The sequence below is a fragment of the Convolutriloba macropyga genome, chromosome 2 (genome assembly GCF_964194025.1).
Source record: "Convolutriloba macropyga chromosome 2, txConMacr16.3, whole genome shotgun sequence".
NCBI classification, from domain to species: Eukaryota; Metazoa; Xenacoelomorpha; order Acoela; family Convolutidae; genus Convolutriloba; species Convolutriloba macropyga.
The window spans coordinates 69,288,489-69,303,502 of record NC_134469.1 but is presented as its reverse complement, the minus strand read 5'-3'; the positions used below and the strand labels follow the sequence as shown (position 1 = coordinate 69,303,502).

Genomic DNA, 15,014 nt, shown 5'->3' with positions numbered 1-15,014 from the left:
GGCTGTCGGACCATACAATCTGTTTTCTTACGATCAACTTTGTTTTAGGAACAGATTCTGTTTCTGAATAACCGCAATTTAGGTCACGCAGAAAGCATGAAATCAAGCGCGAAAAAGCAATTTAAGCAGTGACGAAACAGAATGTTCTAGAACAAATGTAAAACGAAAATAAAGCGTCAGACGACGAAACAAAAAAAAACAAGAGCACCGCAATATAGCTACGCTCAGCTTACAGCTTCGCAGCTATAGAAAACCACTAGCGAGAAAGCGAATTTTTGTTCAAACATCGTTTTCTCACTCTACTTTAAATTTAGAGCGAAAAAATTTCACGCCGCAAAACCACTCGCTTTTTCGCTCCACTTCCTGTTTCGGCGTGACCAAAATCACTACTCCAATTTGACTTCAAAAATCATGAAAATGTGTGAACAGATCTTAAAAAAAACAGCGCCCCAATACAATTCAAATTCTTTGAATTGTAACAATACAATTCAAATTCTTTGACTTGTAAAGACAGCGCCCCAATACAATTCAAATTCCTTGAATCGTAAAAAACCAAGAGAGGCCTATAATAGCCCCAGCTATCGCCGTGCGGCTATTAAAAAAACACGTTTTACAATTATTGCTTCAAACTTCGTTCGAGAACAATTAAAAAAGCGATCTAAGCATCAATTCTTATCGAGGAACTAGTTATCCTAATGGCCATTTTCAGGTATAAAATACGGTTAATTGCGCATCTGTCTACTATGGATTGTAGCCCTCAAATTTAGCAAGCAAATTAGATAGTTAATGTGCGTGTTTCACCGGTGTCATAGGTACCGAACAAATAGTAAATCCTACCTGCATCTGATTTGGCTTTTGCAGAATTTGATGATACAACTGCGGCCACTGGAATCATGTTCCTCATCTCAAATGGTAAATGGTAAGGCTGGTATTGTGCAGTTGACATACGTAATATCTTAGGCTCTCCTGTGTAGGATGACATGTATGCCATGGCCATAGCTGCCAACATGAACAGCAACGGGAAAGCTACTTGTGTCATCAACAGTTTTGGATTTTTGGCTGTGAGAATCAGTTTTTTCTTCGACAAAGCTACAAATTGGTTCAAATAGAGGGAAGGGTCAGACACTCGTTTCAAATTCGAAAACGGCAAATCGGACGACTGGATGCTTGGCTGAGAAATTACAACATCTGGTAGATTGGGGGACATGATTCTCTCAGTGGGTGCCTCAATTCTGAAACTATTATCGTCTGTCTCGGTTTCCTCGTCAGGCGAATCAACAGCGTTTTCTTCTGAACTCTGATGAATTTTTGTATCATTGTTATTATTATTGTTTTCAGGTCGATGTTCAAAATCGTCCATTTGATTTGCCACGCTTTCATTTAAATCGGTTTCCTGATTCACGTCGAGTCTGTTGGATCTGAGGTTACCAGCACTCTCACAGATTTTGAAGAAGACTTCCTCCAAACTAGTGTCTCGCAAACCGAAGCTGGACAAGCCGAACCTGCTGAGATTCTTCGACAGTTCAGTTAGCAAGTTTTCAAAGTTCGATGTTTCAACAAATTCGCGAGGCAAAATGATTTCAATTTCAGTGTGCGTGAATTTTTGAACAGACGCTGCACCAATAAAGCGTTGTACAAAATCAATGATTTCTTGTTTGTTTGATTGTCGCATTGCGGTAGAAAAGGAGGTAGATGTTGGATTGTTTTGGCGATACAGCGTTAAATGATAGCCAGCTCCTAGACGATTCAATAGATAAATCGGAGTCCCGACACACCTCAAAACTCCTCCAGATATCATGGCAATCCTGTCACCGAGCATCTGAGCTTCGTCCATGAAATGGGTTGACATCAAAATAGTATGATTGTCTTTGTACTTGATTAGCAGATCCCAGATAGCTCTCCGTGCCTGAGGATCAACATTGCTGGTGGGCTCGTCCAGAATGATCAATTTCGGATCTCCTATAAATGTCATAGCGACGCTCAATTTCCGCTGCACACCACTTGACAGCTTCCTGACTAAGGTGTGTCTGTCAGCCGGTAGATCCATATCGTGCAGAAGTCTTTCAACTTCATTGTCGATTTGTTCCGATGCGAATCCAGGCAACTTTAAATTGGCAAATAGGTAAAGATGTTCTTCAACTGTGAGGTTTTCAAATAACACATTGTGTTGAGGACACATTCCCATCTGCTGTCGAATGGCATCCATTTGGAATCGGATGTCCTTATTGTATATTTTGGCTGTTCCACTCGACGGGGGTTGCACACCACACAGAATTGACATAGTTGTCGACTTGCCAGCACCGTTATGTCCCAGCAGGGCGGTAATCTGACCTTCATACATATTGAGCGTCAAATCACGCAACGCATACTTTCCAGCTGACTTGTATTTCTGAACAAAATGACATTGATAAAGGGTTATTAAATTCCGAATTTGTCTCGAAAATGAATGTCCTTCACAGCAGATCATTACAACCAAATAGCGAACGATCCGCAATTCAAGACTCAATTTAGCACTTCGAGGACCAACAGATGATTCTGCGGGAGATACTGAAGTGCTTCAAAAAAGTGAGAACGATCTATCACACCATCACTTGAGAATTTATGCTGTTCGATTCTAACTAAAAAATAGTGACTACTATAATTAATTGTAATCACTATTATATGGTATCATTATTCTGAGTCATGAGAAGGCAAAGAACAAAAGTAACCTTGGAGAGCGACTTGATGGCTACGCCAAGCACAAGATCATCGGGTTCTGTCTCAAATAAGTTGACATCAACATGGCTGGAGCTTCCGTGGAGCTCTCCGAGATTGAGGCCGGCACCCAACGACACTCGATCCTCTTGCTCGCTCTCATATCCGTCTCTACTAGCCTCAGAGTCACCACAGAGAACACATCGCATTGACACTTCCGCATGTTCATGCTTAGTTGACCAGTAGGATCGCATGAATGGGAAGTACCAGGGCAGGGGTATACCATAAGGCCCTAAAAATGAAACACCTTCGTTTCAATACATACTTCTGTTCGATAAGTGTGAAATACTCAACCAAAAATATTACCAACTATTATCGCGCGACATGTTCTAAGAGTGTGGGGGCTTTAGAATCTACCCTCATAGGCTACGGTAGAGTTCTAGACCGAGTCTCGAGAATTAGTAGCTTTATTCGCAAATTTGAATTTGACTTAATAGCACTTAACTTTTACCAATTATCAAGCCGTCGCGTTCATCAGCATAAAGTTGTGATTCAGAGCATCAGAAGTCAGATGCGAACACCACGCAAAAATCGCATGTGGCACAAATGATTGCAGCGAAATTCGCTGGAGAGAAAGAAAAACTGACCTGGGCGAACAGCTTCAATGTACCAAGCGAGGAAGGCGTAGACTACAGAGTCTACGGCCAACATAACCATGGCCATGAGTGCGGAGAAGTTATCTCCATCTGACGGGGACTGGTTCAGATTGCGCCATTGGATGCCTTCCTTCTGGATCTCATAGATTGTGAAGTACTTCACTCCCATTGCCATAGGAGTCACCGGTATCAGGCACTGAAATCAGAAAGCAGTTAAATATCAGTGAAATCAGACCAGCCACTGATACCCTCGAACAAATCACTTTTTCGAGTATTTAGAAAACGCGTTCTCTTCTACTTTTTCGTGGTCTCGAAAAACATAGCTGACAGGTTGTCAGAAAAAAGATACGACAGCTTCGTATATCTGCAATCTCAAAAAAGATAATTAAAAAAGACCGAAAGAGAAATTTTCATTTTTTAAAATTTATTGCTGAGATATAATTTGATTAAGAATTATAGCTGTGTATTAAACCATTTATGGGAGTGAGATAAACTCAGCTGAACTTATAGTCCTCAATTAAAGCAAGCAAAAGTCTTTGAGAGGGATGAAGTCATTTTTGAGAGAATAAAAGTCACATCTGACCAAAAACAATCACGCAAACGGAAAAAAAACATCTCCTGACCTACAATTCAATGAATCTTCATTGACAAAACAAAAAAGTAGACCTCGAACAGAGGAATTGGCTCGGAAAACCATTTGGAACAAATCAAAAAAACATAACCGACTAAACGTCGGAAGAATTGCTCTCGAACGACTAGTGGGAGCTCTAATCAATTGCAGCCTGCTTCATTCGGGGGGGGGGGGGGGGTCTAAATGGGACTAAGAAAATCAATAGTGGGCTTCAAATAACCACATTAGAGGTTAACCTATAGCACTATTAAGATTTAAAGTAAAAAAATGGCACCAGTTTCGGCGCACTTTTCATTTGACTTTTAGTATTAAATTACCGCCAACTGAATTCAGCTGCCTGAAATTGTGATTGAGAGAGAATTTTAGATCACGCTAAACGCAAAGAGTCAAGGGCGTAAAAGTCACTCAAAGAGTCAAAATTTTCAAGAGAAAATTTTGCAAAAAGACACGTTTACAATAATTGCTATGAACTTCGTTCAAGAGCAATTAAAAGCAAAATCAAAGTGAAAATGCAGCACGTACACACAGACTTTTAAAACTTTGAAAACATAGCCGGCAGATTGCCGGAAAATAGCCGCGATAGACGCTTGGGGCCGTCAATGAAATGAAACAACTAAAGAAATTCGATAGACAGATCGACCACCAGTCCTTTAATAGACCACTAGACTTTTTGGGTTAGCTTTGGACTGTCATTTTTATGAGAAAAATAAGCCCTATAAGGAGAAAGCCCTAATAGATCTTTTCAAAATTGCGATCTTTTCCGTTTGTGCCCCCTCAGTTTAGTGGGCGCATATTATTTGCACCTCTCAGATGCACGTGCAATATTTTTAAACAGTGACTTACTATGTAATGGCGCGTGCTCTGTAAATGGGGACCGCAAAACGTACTGAGGGCACAAACGGAGAAGATCCCAAAATTAATATTTGAAATCAAAAACTCAAGACTAATAATCAAGAATTAGGGCATATATGTTTGGCACTACTTAGATGCACACTATTGACCTTTAACAAGTAAATGGTCATAAAATTTAAAGTTCCATAAGTGAGTTCAGAAGTCATTTTTTTGAGTGAAGTAAGTCATTGAAAGAGTCAATTCAAAGAAGTCGGGGTAAGACGAAACAAACATCTGTTAGACGAAGTAAAAAATTAGGAGCGCTATAATAGCCGCCTGGAATTGAGGACGGGGCTATTAATAAAACATACCCGGCAGATTGCCGGAAAATAGCCGCCGTTGATTCTAATAAGCATGATTGGGATTGAAAGAATAGAAGATATTGAAAAAAAAGATTTTTGTACAAAAACTTTTTTTAAGTCCGATTTATTTTGATGGCATTTCGTAGTTGAACGTACTTCTGTTTCTTAGAGAGAGGCTACAGGGGCTACTATCAATACCAATAAGCATTAGAGATGGTAACTAAGACTTATAGGAGCGACGTTCAAATAGCGGGCATCTAAAATTGGGCTTTATGGATTTATCCCGTTTCTACTTCTGACTTCAATTTTTTATACTGAATCTGTTCATTTTGAATTGCTTTGCTGAGCAACTGATGTTCGAAATCACTTTTAGCAGAATGAGAGAAGAGAGAAACTATCCGTTAAAGAAAAAGATATAACGCAAAATGTTGAAAAAGCGGCAAAATGAGGTAAAGCGAAACATTTCTTTATTCGACGAAGTAAAAAAATAGGAGCGCTATAATAACCGGCTGAGAAGATGAGGGCGGCTATTAAAAAAAGAATACCCTCCGCGCGTTACCTGTTATCTCCTTTTTGAGGAGGAAAAGCCAAAAGGGTCACAAAAAGTCGGTCAAGCAAAAAAGCGCACAGGACTAATGAAATTGCTACTTCGTTTGCTCGCAAATGCTCAAATTCGGATGAGTGAAATTGTTTAGTTTAATTTTTATATAATACAAAAAAAACATAAATCAACTCTTACTTCTATGCGACTGATAACATTTAAATGCTTACACGACATAGGCAAGCCATCATAGCCTTACAAAGTTCTAATTGTTTTCTTAAAAAAGTTCGAGCCTGTCAAAAGTGTTACAAAAAGCCCAGAATATTTCAACAAAGCACAGAAAATTTGTATTCAATTGGTATGCAAACAGTTCTTCAAGCAACAGTAGCCTTTCAATTACTAAAGAATGGAATAAAGAAAAACAATACAAAAGACAACCTAATTACCCGCACAGCAGTATTAATTATACCCTTTACCTTCAAAAAAACTATCAAACCAAGTCTGCAATTTTTAATATAACCAGTTCAAACCTCTTAACTGCAAACAAAAGTTAAAACCAACAATAACGGATTGAAAAAGCTGCACGACGACCTACATTTCAAAGAATTTTCATTGACTAAATAAAAACTACAGCTAGATTGCACTATGAATGGATTGGGAAAAACATGAAAATCCTAACAAAAAACCGAAAAAAAACCAATTGAAATCAATGTTAAATTTTTGCATGCAAGAATTCGAATTTTTATGCAAACACCGTTTTCCCACACCGTGACCAATCATGAAAATGCGCAAACATATCTTAAAAAGATAACCTTAGAGGATTAAGGGGGAGGGGCCGAGCGATTGGAGGTGGTACTTTGGGAGGTCTAGACGAGAGGGCAGTGCAAACCGCCCGGTGATGGAGAGGAGGGTTGACTGGGGGGTATGTTGAAGGGGGTCGGGGGGGGGGGGGGTGGTAAGTGAATCGCATACTTGTAAAGGGTAAGGCTCTAAGAGCACTTAATGCCCTCCGAGCGCTACATGTGTATCCCGTTTTCGAGGACGAAAAGTGAAATGGGTCAGACGAAAAATCGCATAAAAAAGATTGCATGACTAACATAATTGCTGTAATTTCTTTTCAAAAAAGACGGAATTCAAATCCTTTAAATTGTAAACAATGAGCTCGCTCACAGAAAATCTGTTTCGCACCTCAATTTCTAGCTCTCTCAAAAACAGCGTTATTAAGAAAACTCTTTTTAGCTGAGCTCTCACATTTTGCTCAACACCAAATTTTTTCACGCGTTTAACTTCCTGCTTCAAAATTTACTCCAATCAAACATATTTAAATAAGTCGAATCGTAAAAAAAGACTCCTTTCTTCGAGTCGTAAAAATCAATTTTGAATTGTAAAAACAACAAGAGACGGCCAATAATAGTTCGCTATTTAAATGACTTACGGAATTCAAAATTTGCAACAGCATTTATACTACTTGAAGGAGCGTGTAGTAGTACTTACCACGAGTGATTTGATGGGTGCCGAAATGATCTGCTTGTTGTAAGTCTCCACAATATGAATGAAGGTGAAAGGAACGTGCAAAAACACCAACAAGATACCAGTGAACGCCGACGCCACTTGGCTGTTGTTGAAGATACACGAAATGAAGAAGCTGTAAACATTTATCGGATGTTTTCCGTTTGAGAGGAAAGGCGAAATCGTTAAATTCCATACTTTGACCATCTACTAATGTCAGCTCTGAGACGAATGGTGGGGGCTCAAATCTATTCTAGCCTGTTTCAGCGGCAGAGGGAGAGAAAGTTCACAAAGGCGCTTATTACAATTTTAAGTGAAAAATGATGTATCTACTCTTACTTGATCAGAGCGCAAAAAGAAGTTGACCAGAGAGAATAACATTTTCATACTAAACGTTTAGTAGCGAATTGCCGATTGAGCTGAGAGCTCGATTAAAACAATTTAGATCACAGAAAACAAAGGGCGTTGAAGTGACTCAAAAGCGAAAACGGTTAAGCAAAATTTTGCATTAACAAAATCCAACGCTTGCATAAATTCTCAGCAATCCTAAGTTTGCAAACTGCCGTCTCTGATCGAGTAAGAATCCATTTCACAATTATTTCTCTCTACTCACATCAAAAATTTCAGCTGAAACGGCAAAAATGGTCCAAAGAAGTTGACTCAAATGGAAAACATAACCGACTAACGTCGGGCGAATTGCTCTCAAACGACCGGCGAGCGGTTGGCTTCGTTAGTAGCTTGCCACAGATTAGTGAGGCTAGCTTTAGCGTTAATTGAAGGGGCGTAAGGTGAGGGTAATAGATGATATCACGCCACATAACAGCAGCTGAAGTGCGACATCAACAAAAGAGTTCAGAAAAGATGTTGGACAAGAGATAAACCGTCAGAGAGAGAGAGAGAGAGAGAGAGAGAGAGAGAGAGAGAGAGAGAGAGCTATGAATATTTCCATGGTGAGATTAGAATCTGCAACTTCTAATTTTCAAGTCTTGTCAGTGATTAAAACATATAAAAAAAACTGAAAGTCCAAATTTAAAAATTTTCCACATTTCGCAGTTAAAATAAAATGCTGAAACCCATTTTTTGTATCTGGAGTTCTGTCTGACTTCAAATGTTTCTTTGGCCAGTAAAGATTGTTAAACTCAAAAAAGGACAACAAAAATTTCAACATTTAAAAACAATTGAAAATTTTAAACCTTGCTAAAATTTGTGATATTAATATCTTCAGGGATACTGGATAGTCTCAAGAGACTATCCAGTATCCCTACTTCAAGCCTTAAATGGTTTCATCGCCTCATAAAGACCCATAAACTTGGAACATGATAATTTTTTCAAAATTTGACAAAACTAATTATCAAAAAATTGCTAAAACTCGATTCATGAAAATATTGATTAACATACCATTAGCTCTAGAAAATATGCAGCGACTTGTAAAACATTGGAGGGCCCAACTTTGAAAAAAATCAAAATATTCAAAAAAAACTTAGAAAATGCAAATATTTGAAGATAATTAAATCTTAAAAATCATTCTACATCTAGAAACTATGACGTAACCTACTATCAGACCCTAGCGGAGGTTCCTTGGCTCTTGAGGCCGGGGAAACCTAAATAATGAGAAAAATTTTCAAAACTATTCCATGGCAGATAAAACTTTTTTCAGTAACTTATTATCAAACCCTTAAGGAGGTTTTCTGACCCCTAAGGCTTAAAAACCCTGAATACGGACAATAAATGTTAAAAATTAAAAAAAAAGACAGGGTTTGTCAAAAAAATGCTAAAATTCGTGATATTAAAATCTTGCAAAAAATTACATTGCATCTAAAAAATATACAGTAACCGTTTATCAAAGTCTGAGGGAGGTTCCTTGGCTCTTGAAGCTGAAGCAAACTAAAAAATGAGAAGAACTTTCTAAAAACCTTTATCAAAACATTGATACAATTTGTGATATTGAAAAGTTCATAACTATTCCCTGGCCTAATAAAATTTTGCAGTAACTTGTTATGAAACCCCTAAGGAAGTTTTCTGGCCCCTGTGTCTGAAAAAACCTGAAAAATGAAATGACGTTAAGATATTGAAAAGCATTCCATTAGAACCAGAAACTTTGCAGTAATCTATTATTAAACCCTAGAGGAGATTCCTTGACACCTTCGGCTGAAAAAAACACATAAAAAGATTACAAAAAGATGGCAAAAGATTACAAAAAATTAAAAATAATTTGTAACTAACAAATTTGCCAGGTTTTGTTTGGATAAACAAAACATATAGCCCCTAAAATGGTCATAAAAAGTACTTACATCTTGAAGGAAAAGACCATTATAAATTTCAACCAGCCTCAATATTAGACTGCTCCAACAAAAATTTGAAAAATGACGAACATAGCCGGCAAATTGCCGGAATACCTCTGAAAGAATAAACCTGCGTGCCGTATAATAGAGCTGGAAACAGATACAGATCTAATTTAAAATAAATCGAAGCCGCTCAAAAAGCTAGGTAAAAAATTCAGCCATAAATTATTGTTAAAGCCTGTTAAAATTAATTCCACAGAAGCCTTTTTTAGAGAGCTTTATAACACACATGTTTTTTTGACCTAAAACTAATTCAAAATAAATCTGTTTGAGAAATTCATTATATTGAGTGAGGTAAGTCACGCATGATCAAAATCTAATCACGCAACAGCTAATAACGTTGGCTTAAGAGTGAGAAACCGGCGTCATGGGCGCAACTGCCGCTGGTGAGAGCAAGAAGTCATTCAGAAAATTTGGCTTCTTCAGCTTTGCTGTGTGAACAAATGTAAAACGAAAAAGCGTCAGACGACGGAACAAAAACATAAACCGACTGTCGGAAGAATTTCTCTCGAACGACAGGCGGGTTGAAAAAACAATTGAACCCACCGGGATTCGATACATTGAACTCCCGCTTCATAACCATATGCACTGCCGACTTTATATTAGCAACAAGCTTTACTTCGAAGTGAGAGCAATAGAGATCACTCAAAAATGAAGAATGAAAGCGTGAAGAAGTCACTTGAGAAGTCGAAGAATGTTCTAGAAAAGGGCAAAATAGTCAAGCTAAAAATTTGCATAAACATAGCTGGCAGATTGCCAGAAACTAGCCGCAATAGCTTCGTAGATCTGAAGTCTCAAAAAACAGTAAAAAAGACAGACCAAAAGAATTACTCTTTTCATTGAAGGCTGAGATGTTACATTTGATTATAAATCTGTATACGTTTTTGCTGCCTCTATTAGCTGCTCTCTAATAAACTTCATTTAGAGTGACACAGACCCATTTGACCTTTTCTTTTAATTAAGGTAAATAAAAGTCAATTTCAAAGTGAGGAAGTCATTTTTGTGAGTGAGGTAGGTCAAGTGTGACCAAAAATTTAAGTACGCAAAGGAACAAAAAACTCGCTCCTCTAAGAGCGAAAAATGACATCACGCACGCACTTCAGTTGAAATTGCATAAACGAATGAATACAAAGAAGATTTGAAGTGGTTGTGACGTCATATGGTCGTAACAAAAATCGCAATGACGAAATAAAAAAAACCAAGAGAAGGCCAATAATAGCCCCAGCTATCGCTGTGCGGCTATTAAAAAAGACCAACAAGTTTACAATAATTGCTACGAACTTCGTTCAGGAGCAAAACCAAGAGCACCGCAATATAGCTCTGCTCAGCTTACAGCTTCGCTGATATAAAAAACACAAAAATTCCAACATGTTGGGCTCAAATATAAATGCGGCTAAGGGCCTCTAATGAAACTTGGTGAAAAAAATGAAAAAATGCAAGTTTTGCAAAAAAAATTCTAAAATTCGTGATGTTAAAATTTTGAAAACTATTCCATTACCACTAGAAACTATGCAGTAATCTTTTATCTAACCATAGAGGAGGTTCCTTGACATCTAGGGCTGAGAAAACACAAAAAATGACAAAATTTTTCAAAAATGAAAAATAGTATAAATTTGCGTGTTTTTGTTTGAATTACCAAAAGATATAGCTCTTAAAATGATCATAAAAAGCACTTATGTCTTGCAAAAGACCTTTATCAACTTTAACCAACCTCTCAGACGGCCGGCGAGCGGTTGGCTTCGTCAGTAGCTAGCCACGTGGGGGGGGGGGGGGGGGTGCACCGGGGGCTGATGGGTGGGGGGGGGGGGGGGGGGGCAACACTGGGTTGGGGGGAGGGGCAACAGCGCGGTGGGGGTGGAGGCAATAGTGGGGGTGGGGGGGTCAACCGGGGGGTGGTGTCTCAACCTCTAAGAACCGCCCTTCACACCATAAGTATAAGTCTCCAAAACAGTTTGAGCTGAAACAGAGCTGAAAGGCTCTAAGAGCACTTATTGCCCGCTGGGCGCTGCCTGTTATCCTGTTTTTAAGGACGAAAAGTCAAGTGGGTCAGATGAAAAATCGGTCAAGCGAACAAATCGCATAAAAGACCAACAGGACTAATATAATTGCTACAAACTTCGTTTGAGAGCAATTAATCAAATGCTGAGGTTAACATCTTACCAGAAGCATATCATGGCGACACAGAAAATGGAGAAGAACGTGTAGAGCACGAAAGGGTTACTCTGTGGCAGTAGGTTCCCGAAGTGTATGAGCAGAACAAGAAGCACCAGTGTAACTTGCATGTGAAGGAAAGCAGTGAAGAACCAGGCAGCCCAGTGCACTGTCCGAGTCAGTCCCATCATCCTCATACTCTGAAACATAGCTTATTTATATGGACCTTAAAATGGTGTCAGGACAATTTACCCAATGCCATTATACCCAATGCAAATATACCCAATGCCAATATACCCAATGCCATTATACTCTATGTACTTCGATATTTTCGTTCAATAATCCGACAACAAATTAGCAGTCGCTATTACCCGTATGTTTTAACATACTTAATGGCCATGGCCATGCCTCAGCGACCCGGGGGATTTGATATGAAACCATCACAACCGAACAGGTGATTAAATTATTATGCTTAATGTCCATGGCCATGCCTCTGCGGCCCGTGGGACTTGATATGAAACTATCATAACCCAACATGGGATTAAATTATCTGCTTGTTAAAACATACCCGGCAGATTGCCGGAAAATAGCCGCCATTGATTCCAATAAGCATGATTGGGATTGAAATCACAGAAGATATTGAAAAAAAAAAAAGATTTTTGTACAAAAACATTTTTTAAGTCCAATTTATTTTGATGGCATTTCGTAGTTGAACATACTTCTGTTTCTTAGAGAGAGGCTACAGGGGCTACTATCAAACATACCCGGCAGATTGCCGGAAAATAGCCGCCGTTGATTCCAATAAGCATGATTGGGATTGAAATAACAGAAGATATTGAAAAAGAAAGATTTTTGTACAAAAACATTTTTTTAAGTCCGATTTATTTTGAAGGCATTTCGTAGTTGAACATACTTCTGTTTCTTAGAGAGAGGCTACAGGGGCTCCTATCAATAACAATAAGCATTAGAGATGGTCTATAAGACTTATAGGAACGACGTTCAAATAGCGGGCATCTAAAATTGGGCTTTATGGGTTTATCCCGTTTCTACTTCTGACTTCAATTTTTTATACTGACCCTGTTCATTTTGAATTGCTTTGCTGCGCAACTGATGTTCAAAATCACTTTTAGCAGAATGAGAGAAGAGAGAAACTAGCCTAGAGAAGTCAAAAAGATTTCACGCAAAATGTTGAAAAGGCGGCAAAATGAGGTAAAGCGAAACATTTTTTTATTCGACGAAGTAAAAAAAAAATAGGAGCGCTATAATAGCCGGCTGAATAGATGAGGGCGGCTATTAATAACAATAAGCATTAGAGAGAGGTACCTAATATTTATAGGAACGACGTTCAAATAGCGGGCATCTAAAATAGGGCTTTATGGGTTTATCCCGTTTCTATTTCTGACTTCAATTTTTTATACTGACTCTGTTCATTTTGAATTGCTTTGCTGAGCAACTGATGTTCAAAATCACTTTTAGCAGAATGAGAGAAGAGAGAAACTAGCCTAGAGAAGTCAAAAAGATTTCACGCAAAATGTTGAAAAGGCGGCAAAATGAGGTAAAGCGAAACTTTTTTTTATTCGACGAAGTAAAAAAAAAAAATAGGAGCGCTATAATAGCCGGCTGAGAAGATGAGGGCGGCTATTAATCATACGTGTAAGAGCTATTTTCTGCTAATTAGTACTCGGATTATGGAACGAAAATATCAATGTGAATTGTGTATAATGGCATTGGGTATTTTGGCATTGGGTATAATGACATTGGTCATTTTGGCATTGGGTATAATGGCATTTGGTAAATTGTCATGTAACACCTTAAAATAGACTTAGGCTTTGATCTCCGGACCTGTGAAGCGCTTCTCCCGCAGGGGGCGCCGACAATGCTTTAAACGACCTTTGAAGCCTTTCTAGTCACTTCAAAGTTTACACTTTGGCATTTATATGTAAGCTGACGATCATGTGGAAGTACCCATATGAACAGAAAGACTACTTTTAAATAATCAGCATCAACTTGAAACATGACAAGCAGATTGCCGGAACATAGCCGCCATGATCCCATTATCCCGATTGGGATTGAAACAAGCACAGAAAAAAGTGACAGTTTCACAAAAATGTCAATAGTGCGTGCTATTTTGATTGGATTTCATAGGTTCAGTTCTGTTTCTAAACGAGAGGATAAAGGGATTAGCATCAAAATCACAGCATCAAAAAAACAGACATTGAAAGAAACCCTGACTCGCTAAAACCTCTATTGACTATGAACAACGTCAATTTAAGACCCATTTGTCCAATAACTGACCTAACCTTGAAACCAGGTCATCCCAGCAACTTCAGTACACTTAGCACTTAAAAGGGTACTAAAACCAGCTTAGGATCTCTAATAATCTTATTGATCTAATAAATAAAATTAACGCCCCATGGATTCACCCGTTGATCAAAATTCGAAAACTAAAAGTCTTCGACAAAAGAGACAGCACCAACACAATCCAAATTATTTGTATTAAAGGATCTTAGAGAACTGCTGAGCAACTTAATCACCCAGGGCTTCACCAGTTTACATTTTATTCGTTTCGCAAGACAAAAAGCCACAAAATTTGTCACTCAGATTAAAATACGGTCAGACGAATAATTGGCTGTACGAAAATTGCATTAAAAAGACAAACAGGACTAAAACAATTACTACAAACTTTGTTTGAGACCATTTAATACACAATCAAATTAAAACACCAAAATCAAGAAATCAAACTAACTTCATGTCTCTTCAAAGTTCTTAATTGCTACTATATTCGTTGTAAAGGTTACATGACAGTATACCCAATGCCAATATACCCGATGCCATTATAAACAATGCAGTTTGACATTTTCGTTAAATAATCCGACTACAAATTAGCCGTCTCTATTGCGCGTAAACTCAAGCGGATAATTTAATCCCATGTTCGGTTGGGATAGTTTCATATCTAGTCCCATGGGCCTCTGAGGCTTGGCCATGGCCGGTAACTTAAAACATACATGTAATAGCGACTGATAATTTGTAGTCGGATTATTGAACGAAAATATCAAAATGCATTGGGTATATTTGCATTGGGTATAATGGCATTGGGTATAATGGCATTGGGTATAATGGCATTGGGTATAATGGCATTGGGTAGATTGTCTTGACACCGTCGGTAATCAACATTAACATAGCCGGCAGATTGCCGGAATAGCTGCGAAATAGACTTGCGTGCTGTAAAATAGATGGAAAAAGTACAGAAGTGAGTTGAAAGAAGTTATCGCCGCCGCCTATAAAACTTACAAGTTT

The 15,014-nt window shown here is 38.4% G+C and overlaps 1 protein-coding gene across 1 annotated transcript in view; it reads right to left on the bottom strand.

Annotated features, from left to right (window-relative positions):
- LOC142334658 (ATP-binding cassette sub-family A member 2-like) overlaps nucleotides 1-15,014 on the bottom strand; it is a 132,863-nt gene that overhangs the window by 70,751 nt on the left and 47,098 nt on the right. The window contains exons 14-18 of the mRNA XM_075382867.1: nucleotides 11,727-11,917; nucleotides 7,210-7,360; nucleotides 3,342-3,546; nucleotides 2,709-2,986; nucleotides 838-2,389 (exon numbers count right to left, since the gene is read on the bottom strand). Of these exons, the coding sequence (XP_075238982.1) occupies nucleotides 838-2,389; nucleotides 2,709-2,986; nucleotides 3,342-3,546; nucleotides 7,210-7,360; nucleotides 11,727-11,917 (2,377 nt within the window). The remainder of the gene's footprint in view (nucleotides 1-837; nucleotides 2,390-2,708; nucleotides 2,987-3,341; nucleotides 3,547-7,209; nucleotides 7,361-11,726; nucleotides 11,918-15,014) is intronic.